Below are 14,868 nucleotides of genomic sequence, written 5' to 3'. Positions count from 1 at the left end.
CCAATCACAGCGCGTGTGGGCGTTACCGAGAATGGGGGGGAAATTCCACAGTTCTTGAATCGGGGAGGAAATATGCATGAATGACTGTGAGACACACACACACACACACACACATCATTATAGTTGTGTTTTTTTATTGGTTTATAAATAATATATATAACTTCTTCTCATGTTTTTATTACATTCACATGTCAGCCCAGAAATAAAACAACATTGTCAACAATGTATATGGGTATTGCAAAAATCCCTTTTTTTTTTTTTTTCAAAAAGTGCAATTTCACATGTGCATTATCTGGCTTTTTCATGGCACAACATGTGTCGAATCATCAAGAGCAGATGTGTCAAATCATCGAGTGTCACATGAGACACCGTCTTTTAATTTACAAAAAAAAATAATAAGGCATCTCCGACTCCAGCAGAGAGCGATAACACGAGCAGTGAGTGACGGCTCCAAAACCTTTAAAGACGAAATATTGGGAAAAAATCTGAACATTTTTAACATATAAATAAAACCATCCCGTCCTTTTGTTTGTGGTCTGTATGAGTCTTACAACCCAGAGGAAAATGCTCCATTTCAAATGTGCACTCCTTGTGATGTCACTGGGGGATTTTGGTAAAAAAAAAAAAATTAAAAAAAAAGAATCCCCTTCCCTCCCTTGGTTGTTCCACCCATTGACTCCAGCCCCAGCCTGGAGCAAAACTTTAGCCCACGTCCACTATTTTTATTTGTGGTAATGACAGAGTCATGTCAACAATAAGCACTTATGGGAGGAGTTGGATTTAAAGAGACACACACACCAAAACGAGCTGGGTCATACAGGGTCACAAACATCCTCTGGTGCTTGATTCATGTTATATTTGGACCAAAGCAAAGCAAAGGTGTCCCTTTGCTTCATTTTTTTGTCTTCGTCATCACATACATCTTTCTTCTCTCCCCCCCCCTCATAGTTTCTGACTTGTAAAAGTTTCAGAGTTTTGGATCACATAACCAGAACCTTCTTAAAGACACAGCGTCATCTGTAGCTGTACGAGCTCACGTGAAACTTTTGAAGCTGTGAAAAGGTAAAAAAAAAAAAAAAAAAAAAAAGGGAACGCCTTCCTGTTTTGTGAACCTGAAATAAAGTGAAAATATAACTAATTTCCTACAACGTACCTCATAAAACATCTGCAGTACATCTGAAACATACGGGTTACACTTCTCATGCATGAACTGGACTGGAGTGTGACTCAGAAACCAGAAAGTGAAACCTCCTTCAGATCAGGTATTAGGCAGAATAGCCCTGATAGAGTTAGCGGTATGCTAATGCTTTCAGTCAACAGCTGTAGTCTTCATTTCACCGGATCTCAGGATTTTATTTAGCGTCTCATCCTAAAGACGAAGGCAGCTCGTTTCCACACGTTGCGTCAGTGCAAATGTCCATGACGTCTGAGTGCGTCTAAAAATGACTGGAGTGGATTCAGGTTGGTCTGCAGCAGGTCCTTGTTGCTGTCGTGTGTGTTTGGAGGTCAGAACTGAGGAGAGGACGGCTCCGTGTTCACAAAGTAGGTCTTGAGGTCTCCTTTCCCTTTGACGTGGACCACGCCTCTGAGAGTGACGTTGTACCCCACGCTCTCCACCATCTGAGCCGTCTCCTCCGTCACCTGCCAGCAGAAGAGGATTTATTACAGATAGTAAGGACAGGGATTTCCAACGGCTCTTCGAACTCTGGAGTTATTCATGTACATTCGTTTGTTATCGTCTTGAAATGTGCGTTTGTGTGTGCAGTCAAAAATAATATAAAATGGAGGGTCTAGGAACAAATTTCAACTGGGATCAAAACCTCAAACTCCTACGACATAAAAGAGAAAATCAAATAATATTTTTTAATTTTTTTTCCCATTATTTCTCATATTTCTATCTATTTTTTTTAAAATATCGTCTTGTCTTTCTTTCAGTACTATTTTACTTTGTGTGTTTTATGCTTGTATACCTGCTTGTCATTATCGGTTGTGAATAAAACTAAACAAAAATATGGCTGGTAAATCGGGTGCTCTCATGACGTCATGATGTCACACATGTTGATTTACATGGACGCCTCGACCCGGTCTCCCTCTCTCACCTGTATCTTGTCCAGCACTCCGGTACTGTCCATCCTGCTGGCCACATTCACCGAGTTCCCCCAGATATCGTACTGAGGTTTATTGGCTCCGATCACTCCTGCGATCACCGGCCCGTGGTTTATCCCTGCGTGTAAATTAAAGGTCATTAGCTTGACGTCTTGGGTCGGTATCTCAAGGATCCAGTTTGGAGTTTGTGAATGATTCAGTCGATTATTGTTGTTGAGTACTGAGAATAAAAAAAGGGACTCACCGATCCGGAGTTTGAAGCTGTTGAAGGAGTGCGTGTTGATGAGCTCCAGTCTGCCCATCAGAGAGATGGCGAACTCCAGCATGGAGCGCACGTGACTGTAGGACACTTCCAATTTCTGTAGGGGGCGCCAGAGATCACGTCAATGTTTTTTTTTTCCTTTCTAAAAACATCCGGTCAAACTTTAATAAAAAACGAAAAAAAAAACAGCAGACCTTTGTTTCGTCCCCTTGAGGTGACTGCGTCAGCCCCGTGGCGGCCATGTACGTGCTGCCGATGGTCTTGATCTTCTCCACCGAACAGAACTTGGGTTTCGAAAGCAGCTGACGAGCAAAAACAAGAAAGGAGGCAAAGTTAGAGACGCCGCATTCCCAGCCGACAGGCGGAGAACGTCACGTCCGACTTCCACGCACCTCGTCGAAGTCCGATATGATCTCGTTGAGGAGGCGCAGACACTCCAGGCCGTCCCTGTTGACGCTGCTCTCGCTGTAGAACTCTTTGAACTGAGGCACCGAGGCGAACATCACGCACACGCAGTCGTATGATTGGCTGTACAGATCCTGAAACCGGAAAAAAGACATTTATAGTCAGAAATCATTTTGCACCCCGAGGGCCTGATGAGTATTTCTCTTTAACGCCTCTTTTAACCAGCAGACTTCGACTCTTCAGATCAACTATCAGACATTTTTCCTGTCGAACAAACTTCGTCCATCCAGTGGAAAATGAATGGCTGGCTCGAGCGTGAAAAACGCCGTGGTGTGAAGTCGAGATCAGCACGTGCTGTGTTTTTCTCTCCTTTTTTCCGGCGATTACCTGGTTGCGGATAGTTTTTCCCATGAAGAAGGAGGCGACGTGGAGCGGCAGCACGTTCTGAAGGAGGAGCTTGTTGACGTTCTCCATGGTCTCCATCTCCTCCCTCTCCGCCACGAAACAGCGCTCCAGCAAGAAGTCCACGCGACAGCCCAGCTCGTCCTGAGAGAGCGGGGTTCGAACAGATGTCATCAGTGCACACGCTACACAAAGGAGACGTTTAGTGAAACACACACACACACACACACACACACACACACACCTGTCTGGCCAGAATGAGGCACACGATGTAGAAGATGACGAGCCAAACCCCGGACATGATCTGAGGGTCTTTCAGCACTCCTGGCCTGTAAAAAAAAACACACACAGGTAAATCAGATATTTAAAGCTGTACACACGTAATCCCGCCCTCTAAACTCCTCCCTCTCTCCCTCCCTCTCTCTCTCTTTTTGTCTTTCAGTTACATAACTCCTCACAAAGGAGTGTCTTGTATCCCACATTGAATGGGGTCTGTAATCCCCCTGATCGGGCCTCCTGCTGCTGAATAAAAGATGCTGATCTGAAACTCCACACGACAAAAGGCTGGAACTCAAAACCTCGGGCGAGCGGGACCGACGGACAGCGCCGTGACTGTAGATAGACAGAGAGAGAGAGAGAGTGTGTGTGTGTGTGTGCGTGTGTGTGTGTGTGTGTATCTGTGTCACAATAAACAAGGAAGTAGCTCAGTCTGTGGGAACTTGAGCCAAATCAAAGTCTGCAAGGTGGGAAGGTGCCAGCTCACTTCCTGAATCCTGCCAAGGTGCCCCCCCCCCCACAGTGTGCAGCCCCCTCACTGGATCCTGTTTGTGTGTCTGTTTGTGTGTAGCACGGCACAAGGACAGAGTGTAACACAACAACGAGATAAATCTGACATCTTATCAAATAAAAACAGGAGCAGTCACTTTGTCCCACAGACAAAAGTGTTCATCATGTTTGTTTTTGCTTGAAGTCAAAATGGCCTCAAAGCTCTTTGAACTGAAACGTTTCCTTTAATAACAGTGTGTTAAAGCTCCTCTGATCAGCTGCTGCTGTTGTTGTTGTTGTTGTTGTTGTTGTTGTTGTGGTGGTGTGCAGCGGTCGCTCACTTGCTGTCGTTGTACAGCAGCTCGATGAGGCAGTAGGACCTCGGGGCGTAGACGTGCAGGAAGAGGGCGAGGTAAACCACCACGGCCAGAGTGAGCAGCAGAATCTTCACAGACATGCACGTCCTGATGAACACGATCGCTCCCAGCATGGCCAGCAAGCAGCAGTACAGGTAGTACTGCATGTTTGGAGACACCGAGGAGGAGGAGGAGGAGGAGGAGGAGGGGGGTTAGTTATGATGAGTTATGTGTTATGTTCAAGCTGTCAATCAACAAGCAGCAAACAAACAGTGATAATCAAATAACCAATGCTTCTGTTATTATTAATAATCACTGTTCTTTTACACATGCACAGAGTCTGTTGATCTATGTTTAGTTTGGATTTTTGATTTCACACCATACGTCCTGACAGGAGGCAGGAGAGGTGACGTGGTCACTTACAGGCACGGTGTAAAGTTTAAGATCCTCCAGCTCGGTCCTGTTCACCACGGACGTGCAGTTATTTCCCGGCAGGAAGACCTGAAGAACACAGCACGTCAACGTGTGTGAGTGTGTGTGTGTGTGTGTGTGTGTGTGTGTGTGTGTGACAGAATAACTCACAAGGTTGAGAAAGGCCATGAGCATGGTCATCAGCACAAGGAGAGAGACCACGAAGAGTCTCAGTGCCACCCGGGTGGAGACGCCACGAGAGAGCCCCGAAATCCACTGAACACCCGGCGGCATCTTTGAACGCCATTTCTGGAAAAGAAAAAAAAACAACAGACATTTAAATATTGATCTGAGAAGATGAGTTGAAAAACATGGAGGACGCAGAGTGTGAAGTTCACATACCAAACCGGTCAGCTGTTCTCCAGTAATGTCGTCAAATCAGTTTTTTTTTGTCTAACCCAAGAATGTAGCTCCTCCCCCTTATCTGCTGTTTGTTTAGTTTGAAGACGCACCTGTTGATCACCTGTTTATACAAGACTGTTGAACAGACAGATTTCGTCTCTGCTCGACGTCGTCGCTGAGCGTCGGACCATCACAGACTCGTATGGATCAAACTTTATTTAAACTTCCTGATTGACAAAAACCATTTTGGTTTTTTATTGTGACAAAACTTTTAATGCTATTTGAATTTCCCTTGGGATCAATAAAGTATCTATCTATCGATCTATCTATTTTTTTCTTTCTTATTTTCAAAGATAAGACGGCTGAAGAGAGACAGGAAACGTTGGGACACACACACACAGTGACGAGGATTACAGTCTCCATACGGGACATAATGACGCCCGATGCAAATTCCTTCAAACATCATTTCCATGTTTGTAATCAGTCTTCCCTGATACAGTGTGACGGTGTCTGTATCCGAACAGGGTCGACGTGTTAGCCGCTCAGTGTGGCCGACATGAGGCGCACGTGTTTGTTTACCTCCAGGTATCCCGTGAAGGCGATGGAGAGAAGCAGCACCAGAACAGGGAAGGTGGCGCCGTAGGACACGGCCATCTCAAAGTTACTGAAGAAAAAAAACAAACAAACACACACAATCAGTTTAACTCCTGAGCGTTCGACCAATCAAAGGCTAAACCAAGAAACTTGACTTCGCCTTCATTCAGAACAGGAGAGTTTCACTCACTTCTGAGAGACGAGCATCTGGACAGCGAACAGGGTGACGAAGATGAGAGCGATGCAGCTCATGGAGTGATGTAGACCTGTGACTTCTGAGAAGCGGAACTGAAAACACAAACACACTCAGAGTCGCTGACTGAACATACAGACACACGCTCGCTCGCTCACGCTGGGTTACAGGACGCTACCTTCCTCTCCAGGCTCAGGTCGTTAAACAGCAGGGTGAAACAGTTGAGCTTCTTTAACCTCCGCCTTGATGGTTGAGTGCATGAAGGAGAAGAAATAAAAAAGAAATATGCAAACAGGTGAGAAACATCAGCGACAGGAGCAGCAGTCAGGAGAATCCACTGACAGAAACCAAGACTTGAAGAAGGTCTTACTTTGCATGGTCCACAGTGTCCAGTGTTCCCACAGCGCCACTGTCAACATCCAAACTGGAAAGAAAACAGAGATTAGAACCTGCTCCAGTTAAAATCATAAAAACAGGAAGGAGCAAAAACAATAAAAAAATAAAACAATAAAGTTAGTCTGTGAGTGTGTGAAGAGCTGCATGTTGAATTGATGTTGATGCAGGTGTGTGTTTTTTACCTGGAGGGGTTGCTCTGGAAGGATGGTCGAGCCTGAAACACACACACACACACACACACACACACACACACACACAGACACGTTGTCACTTCTGCTGCATGAGAAAAACAAACGTGTGTGAGAGTTTCCAGCGAGCCTTACTGAGGTCAGGTGGGACTGCTTCATGACGTTGGTGATGCTTCTGGGCAGTTTCCTCTTCTTGGAGGGCGTGGCCTCGGGGTTACTGAGGTCAGCGAAGGGGTGGATGGTCCTCCAGGACTGCAGGTACTGAGACATCCGCACCGACGCCCGCTGCCCGTGTTCGCCCGACGTCTGAGTGTTTAACTGAAAGTCAGATCGAGTCAGTTTCACTCGTTTTACTTCACCAAAAGATCGATCGAAACTATTCAGAATCGAGGACAGACGTGGAGCGCAGGAGAGCCTGCTGGTTTTTCACTCACTGATTTTGGTCTGCGGGAGATTCTGCGCGCCTCGTGGGGGTCGATGACCAGGTAGGTTTTCCTTCCTTTAAGAAGCGCGTCCCGACTCCCCCCGTCGCTCTCCTCCACTTGGTACGCTCCGTTTAAGTGCTGCAGCGTCTCCTCTGTGATGTGCACTCGCCTTTTTAATCAACAAACACAACATGAGTTCATCACAAAAAATAAAATAAAAAGGCATCCCTTCATTCTCTACGCTCAATCGGAGTCATCGTCTTACTCGGGTAGCCCTCCAGACTCCATGTGATTGGCCAACGTGACGTCATGTGACCACACGTCGTACTGCCACTTCTGCAAGCCGATCACACCGCAGAGCACGTTGCCAGTGTGGACGCCGACCCGCATGCTGATCTCGACCCCCGTCGCCTCTCTCAGCTTACTGCAGACACAGAGAGAGAGAGAGAGAGAGAGAGAGAGAGAGAGAGAGAGAGAGAGAGAGAGAGAGAGAAGGAGAGAGAGAGAGAGAGAGAAGAGAGAGACAGAGAGAGAGAGACAGAGAGAGAGAGACAGAGAGAGAGAGAGAGAGAGAGAAGGAGAGAAAGACATGAAGTACAACCTGAAGTCAGAGAGTTACATTTGGTAATGGGTAATGCCCCAGAATGCATTGCAGCTCTCAGACTGTCCAATCACAGAGCTCGCCAGCCGACTAACGTCTATAAATGAAATAAATGTACGAGTAAGGGAGGTAGGGAGGTTTGCATTTTCCTGCTGAATCCCATTTACAGCTCGACTGGAGCTGAGTAAGTCACGTGACCTGTATCTTAGCATGTAGCTAACGGCATGCTAACAGTGGAGGTTCGTTGTCTGTGCTGTCTTTAATCCCGTCCCGCTGACCTCTGGCGTCGTTTGTGGAGCCGACTGACCACAAGAACTTGGTCAGTTTTTAAAAAAAAAATCATCTCGGTCAGATTTTTGTGTCTGCAGGACGACGATCAGGAAAATACAAGTTTATATATGTGGAGGTGAAGTGAGTAAAGTCAAACTGTGTTTCTCTTTTTGTTCGATTGCATGAATGACACCACGTCTTCTCGCTTTGTGAAGCTGGGTGAAAATGTTTGGGAATATTATTTATTTTGCTCCCCTGCTTTGTCACCGTGTGATGTTTTTTTTTAGCTTTAATACAAAGGGCTGTTTCAGCTGAGGTGTTATAACAGTTCCAGTTAACCAATGAGGAAGTCTCACACATAGACAGCACAAAAGCCGCAGATGCAAATTAAAAGATCTGACAGCTTTTTTTTTTTTTTTTTTTTTTAATGTGGCCGGATGTTAAAAAAGGGTCAATTTAAGAATAACAAGAGACCGACTGGTGAAAATAAAAGAAGCTGAACTTAGATTCAAACAAACGGACCTGATGGCCGTGCACATGTCCAGCCCCATCTGAACACAGTTCTTTGCGTGGGTGGGAATGGCGTCGGGCAGGCCGGACACACAGTAGTAGCAGTCACCTAAGATCTTAATGCGAAGACACCCGTTCTTCTATGGACACAAACAAACAAGAGAGAGGGAGCGAGTGAGCTTCTCCGACACACTAATCTGTCACTTCTGAAGAGTTCTGCGAGGTTTTATTTCACCTTGGCGATGTCATCGAACCGACCGAAGAGCTTGTTGAGCACAGCGACCAGCTCTTCTGGCGTGCAGCTGCTCGCCAGCTTTGTGAAGCCAACAATGTCGGCATACAGGATGCTGCAAAAAAAAAAAACAACACACACGCCACACAGTGTGAGTCATGTTTGCATGTGACCATTTGAGAATTTGCATCAGAGAGAACATTCCTGTTCGGGAGTCAAATCTGAACACACAGGAAACGGTTTGTCTCTCACGGCTTACCTCGCCGTTTCTGAGGATGATGTCATTACAGAGTCGACTCGTACATATTTACAGTTTGAAATGCAACTGGACCCGAGCGTAAGACGGATCATAAGAGAGGCCCGTTGTCACAGTGCGCTCCTCCTACCTGACGTCTTTGTGTTTGCGGATGTAGAGGCTGTGGAAGTTGTTGACGTTGGACTCGCTCCTCTGATTGGCCGTCGGCTTGGTCAGCCTGTTCACCACCTCCGTCTTCAGCTCCATGGCGATGTAACGCGGCAGCACCGACAGGAGGAGCTGCTCCTGTCGCAGAGGAAACAGAGAGAGGGAGAGGGAGGGAGGGTGAGGGTTTTTTTTGTGAGAGCGTGTGCACGTCTGACGTCCGTGCTCCGTCTCGCGGAGGCTGTAAAAGACGGACGCGGCCGTCCAAAGGCGGCCATGTTGACTCTGTGAGCCACGTTTCATCTATTTGTTTGCTCGCTGGGAATATTGTGCGTCCAGGTTTGCATGCCGGACTGCTGCTCGGCCTCAGACGAGTGAATGATTAACACGCAGCCGCCGCACAAAGACCGTTCAGCGGAAGAGCCCTTTATGAGGACGATAACGATTTTTTCATTCAGAATAATTGAAAAGGGAAACACGATGTGATAAAAAAAAAAAAAAAATCCAATCGATAGAAAAGCAACTTGAGGTTTTTGAGAGTCTGCGCTCACCTGCTGATATTTCCGTACATCCTTCTGGGAGCGGATGGCGCTGAACTCCTCTCTCTTCTGATTGGACACCCTGAGATCACGCTCCGTCACCCACAGGTGGAAAATCCCCACGCAGTTCACGCACACGAAGAGCACGGCGTTGGCAATCAGCTGAGGAGGAATTCAGAGGAGGAAAGGAAAGGTGGTTATCGCCCTCTCGCAACGTCAGCAGAAGGAGAGAAACGAAGCGAGCCCAGGCATAAAAATATGGATCGATCGGTGAAGGGTTAATAGGAAACCTCAGAGATGATTTAATTCAATATGTATCAATCATTGATCTGTTTCATTTTTAACTTCTGTGACAAACATCGGTTCCTTCAAGGATCTCTGCCTCACCAGAAAAGTGCAGCCCGGCTTGAACGTGACCTTCTTTATTTGATCATTGTTTTGTGGCGTTTATCGCTTCAGATGGGCAAATTATTTGCAAGCATTCGCCTCCTTTTATAATTTGAGGTTTTATTATGGGTAGCTTCGACATTTTCCAAAGCTCAGCTGTCCTGAAGATACTTAGATGCACATGACTTTCTCCTTTAGTCAGTGAGCACGAGACATTCCTGGCTACCTCCAGATAACGCAGATTTATTTGATCTCATTAAAGTCGAGAAAACGGAGCTGGCGTCTTCGCTCCCTCTTCACAGCCTCAGCAGCTTCTCCTCCTTTTTGCTTTTTAGTCATCATTTCAACCCCGTGCATCATGTTGTAGTCCTGCAGTCTTTGTAGCCCCCCCCCCCCTTTTTTTTTCCAGATCCTTCTTCTTCCTGCATCCCCGTCTATCCCATTTGTCAAACCGGTTTAGTTTTAGCAGAAGGCATTTCAGCCCAAGCATTCTGCCTGTTCAAAAAATATAAAGCAAATTGTATTTCCCTGTACACAGTAAGAGCTATGTTCTGTCTTTATCTCTCAATAAAAAGACCTTTGAAAAAAATAAATACATAAAGCGATAGCTACCACACTCACGGTTTAAGGAGCCGATTGAAGGCGTTACTGTAAATCGATTCAAAGACTAAATGTTCACCTGAACGGCCAGATCGGGCGTCTCTGGTTTGGTGACAGGGACGTAGACACTAATGATGATGATGTGTGACACGCTGGTACCGATCCCAACCATGAGGGCCCAGGCCATGGAGAGAGGAAGGACCGTGTACACGCTGAGAGACAGGAAGAGGAAAAACGCCACCTGCACAGAGATCCACAAAGTCAACGAAAAACCTCGGCACAAATATTCAACTTCTCCGTTTGCTGCCTCCTTCTCACCTGCTCCCACGCAGTGACGGGCCCCCCGGTGAAGATGAAGACGATGGCAGTGACGTACAGAGTGCCCCAGACGAAGAGGGCCAGCGCCCCGGCACAGCGCCTCACTGTGGCCAGCCAGGGCAGGCAGATGAGCAGCACGGCGCTCAGACACAGAACCACGCACAAAACGGACAGAGCGCCGACGTGGACGTAAATATCCTGCGTAGAGACAGAACGACACCTCAAAAAAAAATAAAAAGATCCACCCAGTATTGTCCTGTTCTAGCTCTGCGGTTTACGACCAGTCAAAGAGGTTTTATTCTGCCGTGGAGAGCAAAGGTATTGTAGTATTTGTAACAGAGCGACATAAAGGCGGACATCTTTTCTCTCAGGGATTTCACACAGCTGTTTGTACATCACAAACAAAGACATGACGTCACAAATCACTGATTCATTACAGTCCTGTTTAAGGGTCATTTGTTAATGAATGCTGGCAGGATCGATAGGCTACGTTAATCGTACAAATAAAGAGGGAATCAGAAATCAGTTTTTAAAAAATCGAATCGTGAGATGGGGAAAGATTCATCCGCCTCTCCCTTAAAGTTGAGATTTATGCATCTACAGCTCTGAGTGCATCTTTGATCACGTTCAATGTGACCCATCAGGCTGCAGGCAAATCACATTTGCTTGTTAAATCAGATTTGGTCCTCGGATGAGTTTCTGTTTTCAAAAAAAAAAAAAAAAAGGATTGAAAAATCATATTTGCGTGTGATCAGATCAGACGTGTGTCTGCTGTTCATCAGCTTATCTTGCACTGGGTTGCTGTGGTAACAACACGGCCATCAGTTACTGTGTGTGCATCCAGACTAGCACACAAAAACAAAACAACCTTTGGCTCAAGATTAGTGACGCCGGAGCAGACGGACTGGGAGAATCCAGTGAGTGACATGTTGTAAAGTTAAGCTGTGATGTGTTGATCAGATCTGCTGGATGAATCCGGAGAGAAAGGACAGACTTTGTTGTTCTTTTAAAGCTTCCCAGTCAAAGTCTTTGTATTTGAGGGGGAGAAAGGTTTCACCGGAAAGAACCGGTTTGAAACGAGGACTTTCAGAGCGTCGTGGTGTGATTAAAAGGGAGGGCACATTTTAAAGACTTTTTAATTACAGCTTCTTTCAGATGACCTTCTCACACCAGGACGACCATGTGTGCCATGACGACGACGCTTTGGTTTATTTTGGCTGACAGAAAAAAAAGAACGTGACAATGATCAGCTCTCGTGCGTTACTGAACGAATAATCAGCAGGTTGTTCGATAGTTATTTGTTTCTGATGATGAATTATAATTTTGTACTTTTAATTTGGTTTGCATTGCAATAATAATGTAGGGGACAAATTGTGCAATAAATCGTTTATAAAGACTTACATCTTGATGGTACGGACTCTTTAACTATTTTTTGATGCATATTTTTCTTTTACATTTTTATCTTTTCATCTCATTTAATTTTGCACTGTTTTCTTCTGCTTTAACACTGTAAATTTCTCCCTTTGCGGGATGAATAACGGATTATCTTATCTTACCTTTTTTATTATAATTGTATCTTTCAACTATGGGAAAAAAAAATCTTTAAATTAAAAAAATAAAAATAAAATAAATATCTTTAAATAAAAAAAAAAATCTTTGTATCTTTCAACTATGGGGGAAAAAAAAAAAAAAATCTTTGTATCTTTCAACTCTGGGGAAAAAAAGCTGTTAGGACTGACAGTCCTAACAGCCTAAAAGTTGAATTTACAGCAACATGTGAGACGCTGGGACCAGTTAAAGCTTTGGGGAGCACTTTTAACGCAACTATTGATTTCAGCCCGGTGTTTTAAAACCTTTTATCAGACACGAGGAAACAACATGCAGCTTGTGCTGTCCCTCTCATCATGTCTCACCCTTCCTGTGGTTGGGATGAGGACGATGAGGGCCACACAGAAGGCCAAAGACAGCGTGAGTCCACACAGCATGGCCGGCGTCTCCTCCACACACTGCAGAAACGCCCTGTGGAACGCCTGATAGCAGCAGCACACTCCCTCTTTCACACTCCGCCCGGACCGAGTACTCCGCCTGTCCTCCTCTTCGTCCTCTTCGTCCCACCTGGCGTCGATGCTGTCCCTCGGCTGGTAGGCGTCAGATGAAACTTCACTAAGGGATTTTTCTGCTTTCGGTTCGTCGGTCCAGTCTGTTCTGGATTCGCCCCCGACATCCTCTGGACTGTTTTTGGTGTTTTTGTCTGAACTGGGTTCAGAGAAATTGAGAGGAGAGATATGGTTTGTCTTTTCAAAGGAGCTTCTGTCGACCTCAGATAACTCGTCATCACCGAGGTCAGGGCTGAAGCCGGAGTTAACAAATCCAGAGCTGGATTCTCTTGTGCTTTGGTGTGCTAGCAGCAGATCTTCATGCGGGGTCACAATTGCACCCTTTAACAAAGAAGTTGCCGTCAGAGGTTCAGGAGCCTGCGCTGTTTTCGCCCTACCAACCTCGACTGAGGTCTTCGATTCATCCGATCCTAATTTTGAAATATTACTTTCCTGTGTAGGTTGTTTTATTTTGCCCTCCCCAACACTGGAAATGACTCTAATGTCCGGAACCAAAGGAACCGGGGATGCTTCTTCTCCAGGCGCCCCCTTCTCCTGTGTCCAATCTGGCATTGTGACCTACGAGAGTGTGAGGGATCTCACAGTCCAGCAACTTGTCACTCTGCTTTTTCTAATAACCTGTCCTTTCTTCTCCAACTCCGTCTACATCACACTGATCCAGAACACAGGACCCGCTGTTGACGAGGGCGGCGTGACTGGTTCTTTCTGAGGTTACTCTGATCCATTAAGGTCCCAAAGTGAGCTGATACGGACTCCTAGACCACAGCATAGTCTTCTTTGATGAGTGCAGATTTCATCCTGGGTTGCAGAAAAGGTGGGCTGCAAGAAAAAAAAGTTTTCAACACAATTAGTAAATAATTACACCATCAGATGTGACTGTGATACTGTCTGAACTGCAGAATTGATTATCAGTGAGTGGCGGTCTATGTCAGTGAGTGGCGGTCTTTGTTAGCGAGTGACGGTCTTTGTTAGCGAGTGACGGTCTTTGTTAGCGAGTGACGGTCAATGTCAGCGAGTGACGGTCTTTGTTAGCGAGTGACAGTCTTTGTTAGCGAGTGACGGTCTTTGTTAGCGAGTGACAGTCTTTTTTAGCAAGTGACGTCTTTGTTGGCGAGTGGCGGTCAATGTCAGCGAGTGACGGTCTTTGTTAGCGAGTGGCGGTCTTTGTTTGCGAGTGATGGTCTTTGTTAGCAAGTGACGGTCTTTGTCAACAAATGATGGTCTTTGTTAGCGAGTGACAGTCTTTGTTAGCAAGTGACGATCTTTGTCAACAAATGATGGTCTTTGTTAGCGAGTGACAGTCTTTGTTAGCGAGTGACGGTCTTTGTTAGCGAGTGACAGTCTTTGTTAGCGAGTGACGGTCTTTGTTAGCGAGTGACGGTCTTTGTTAGCGAGTGACAGTCTTTGTTAGCGAGTGGCGGTCTTTGTTAGCGAGTGACGGTCTTTGTTAGCGAGTGACGGTCTTTGTTAGCGAGTGACAGTCTTTGTTAGCGAGTGGCGGTCTTTGTTAGCGAGTGACAGTTGTTGTTAGCGAGTGACGGTCTTTGTTAGCGAGTGGCGGTCTTTGTTAGCGAGTGGCGGTCTTTGTTAGCGAGTGACGGTCTTTGTTAGCGAGTGACAGTCTTTGTCAGGAAGTGACGGTGCTGAAAATTCCTTCTTCTCGTTCCTACAAAACAGTCAGCAAGTTACACTGTTCTCACAATAGAGGTGAAAATCATTTCACACTAGTACTGGGTGAGGAGTTGCAGCAGGTCATTATTTAGTATATAGCTGGTATCTAATCAGTCACCTGTATCGGCTCATTCACGAATGAGAGAATCTGAATTTGAACCACAAAGAAGAAAGAATAAGAGCATTTCTCACAGAATAAATGTGATTTCTTTAACTGTGTATTTCATCTGAGAAACTGTTCTGATGTTTGTATGCGGCAGGAAACGCCGAACACTAACATTAATGACGTTCTAACTTTGCATTGTTTTCATGCTTTTG

The 14,868-nt window shown here is 45.7% G+C and overlaps 1 protein-coding gene across 1 annotated transcript; it reads right to left on the bottom strand.

Moving 5' to 3' along the window:
• Positions 1-46: 46 nt before the first annotated feature.
• LOC306841529 (adenylate cyclase type 4) lies at positions 47-13,694 on the bottom strand. The gene is made up of 25 exons (XM_079371459.1): positions 12,676-13,694; positions 10,763-10,960; positions 10,524-10,685; positions 9,470-9,619; positions 8,905-9,059; positions 8,522-8,633; positions 8,299-8,426; positions 7,171-7,329; positions 6,915-7,074; positions 6,616-6,798; positions 6,475-6,506; positions 6,267-6,320; positions 6,075-6,138; positions 5,894-5,991; positions 5,689-5,773; positions 4,879-5,016; positions 4,720-4,797; positions 4,282-4,457; positions 3,420-3,504; positions 3,161-3,319; positions 2,761-2,907; positions 2,563-2,670; positions 2,351-2,465; positions 2,100-2,224; positions 47-1,641 (listed from the first exon to the last, which is right to left on the bottom strand). The coding sequence occupies exons 1-25, from the start codon at positions 13,429-13,431 to the stop codon at positions 1,507-1,509; spliced, it is 3,762 nt and encodes a 1,253-aa protein (XP_079227585.1). The 5' UTR covers positions 13,432-13,694; the 3' UTR covers positions 47-1,506.
• Between the last annotated feature and the right edge of the window lie 1,174 nt (positions 13,695-14,868).

Source organism: Symphodus melops, assembly GCF_947650265.1.
Source record: "Symphodus melops genome assembly, chromosome: 20".
Taxonomy (NCBI): Eukaryota; Metazoa; Chordata; class Actinopteri; order Labriformes; family Labridae; genus Symphodus; species Symphodus melops.
The sequence above is the reverse complement of the archived record's forward strand: the minus strand, read 5'-3'. Positions and strand labels throughout refer to the sequence as shown.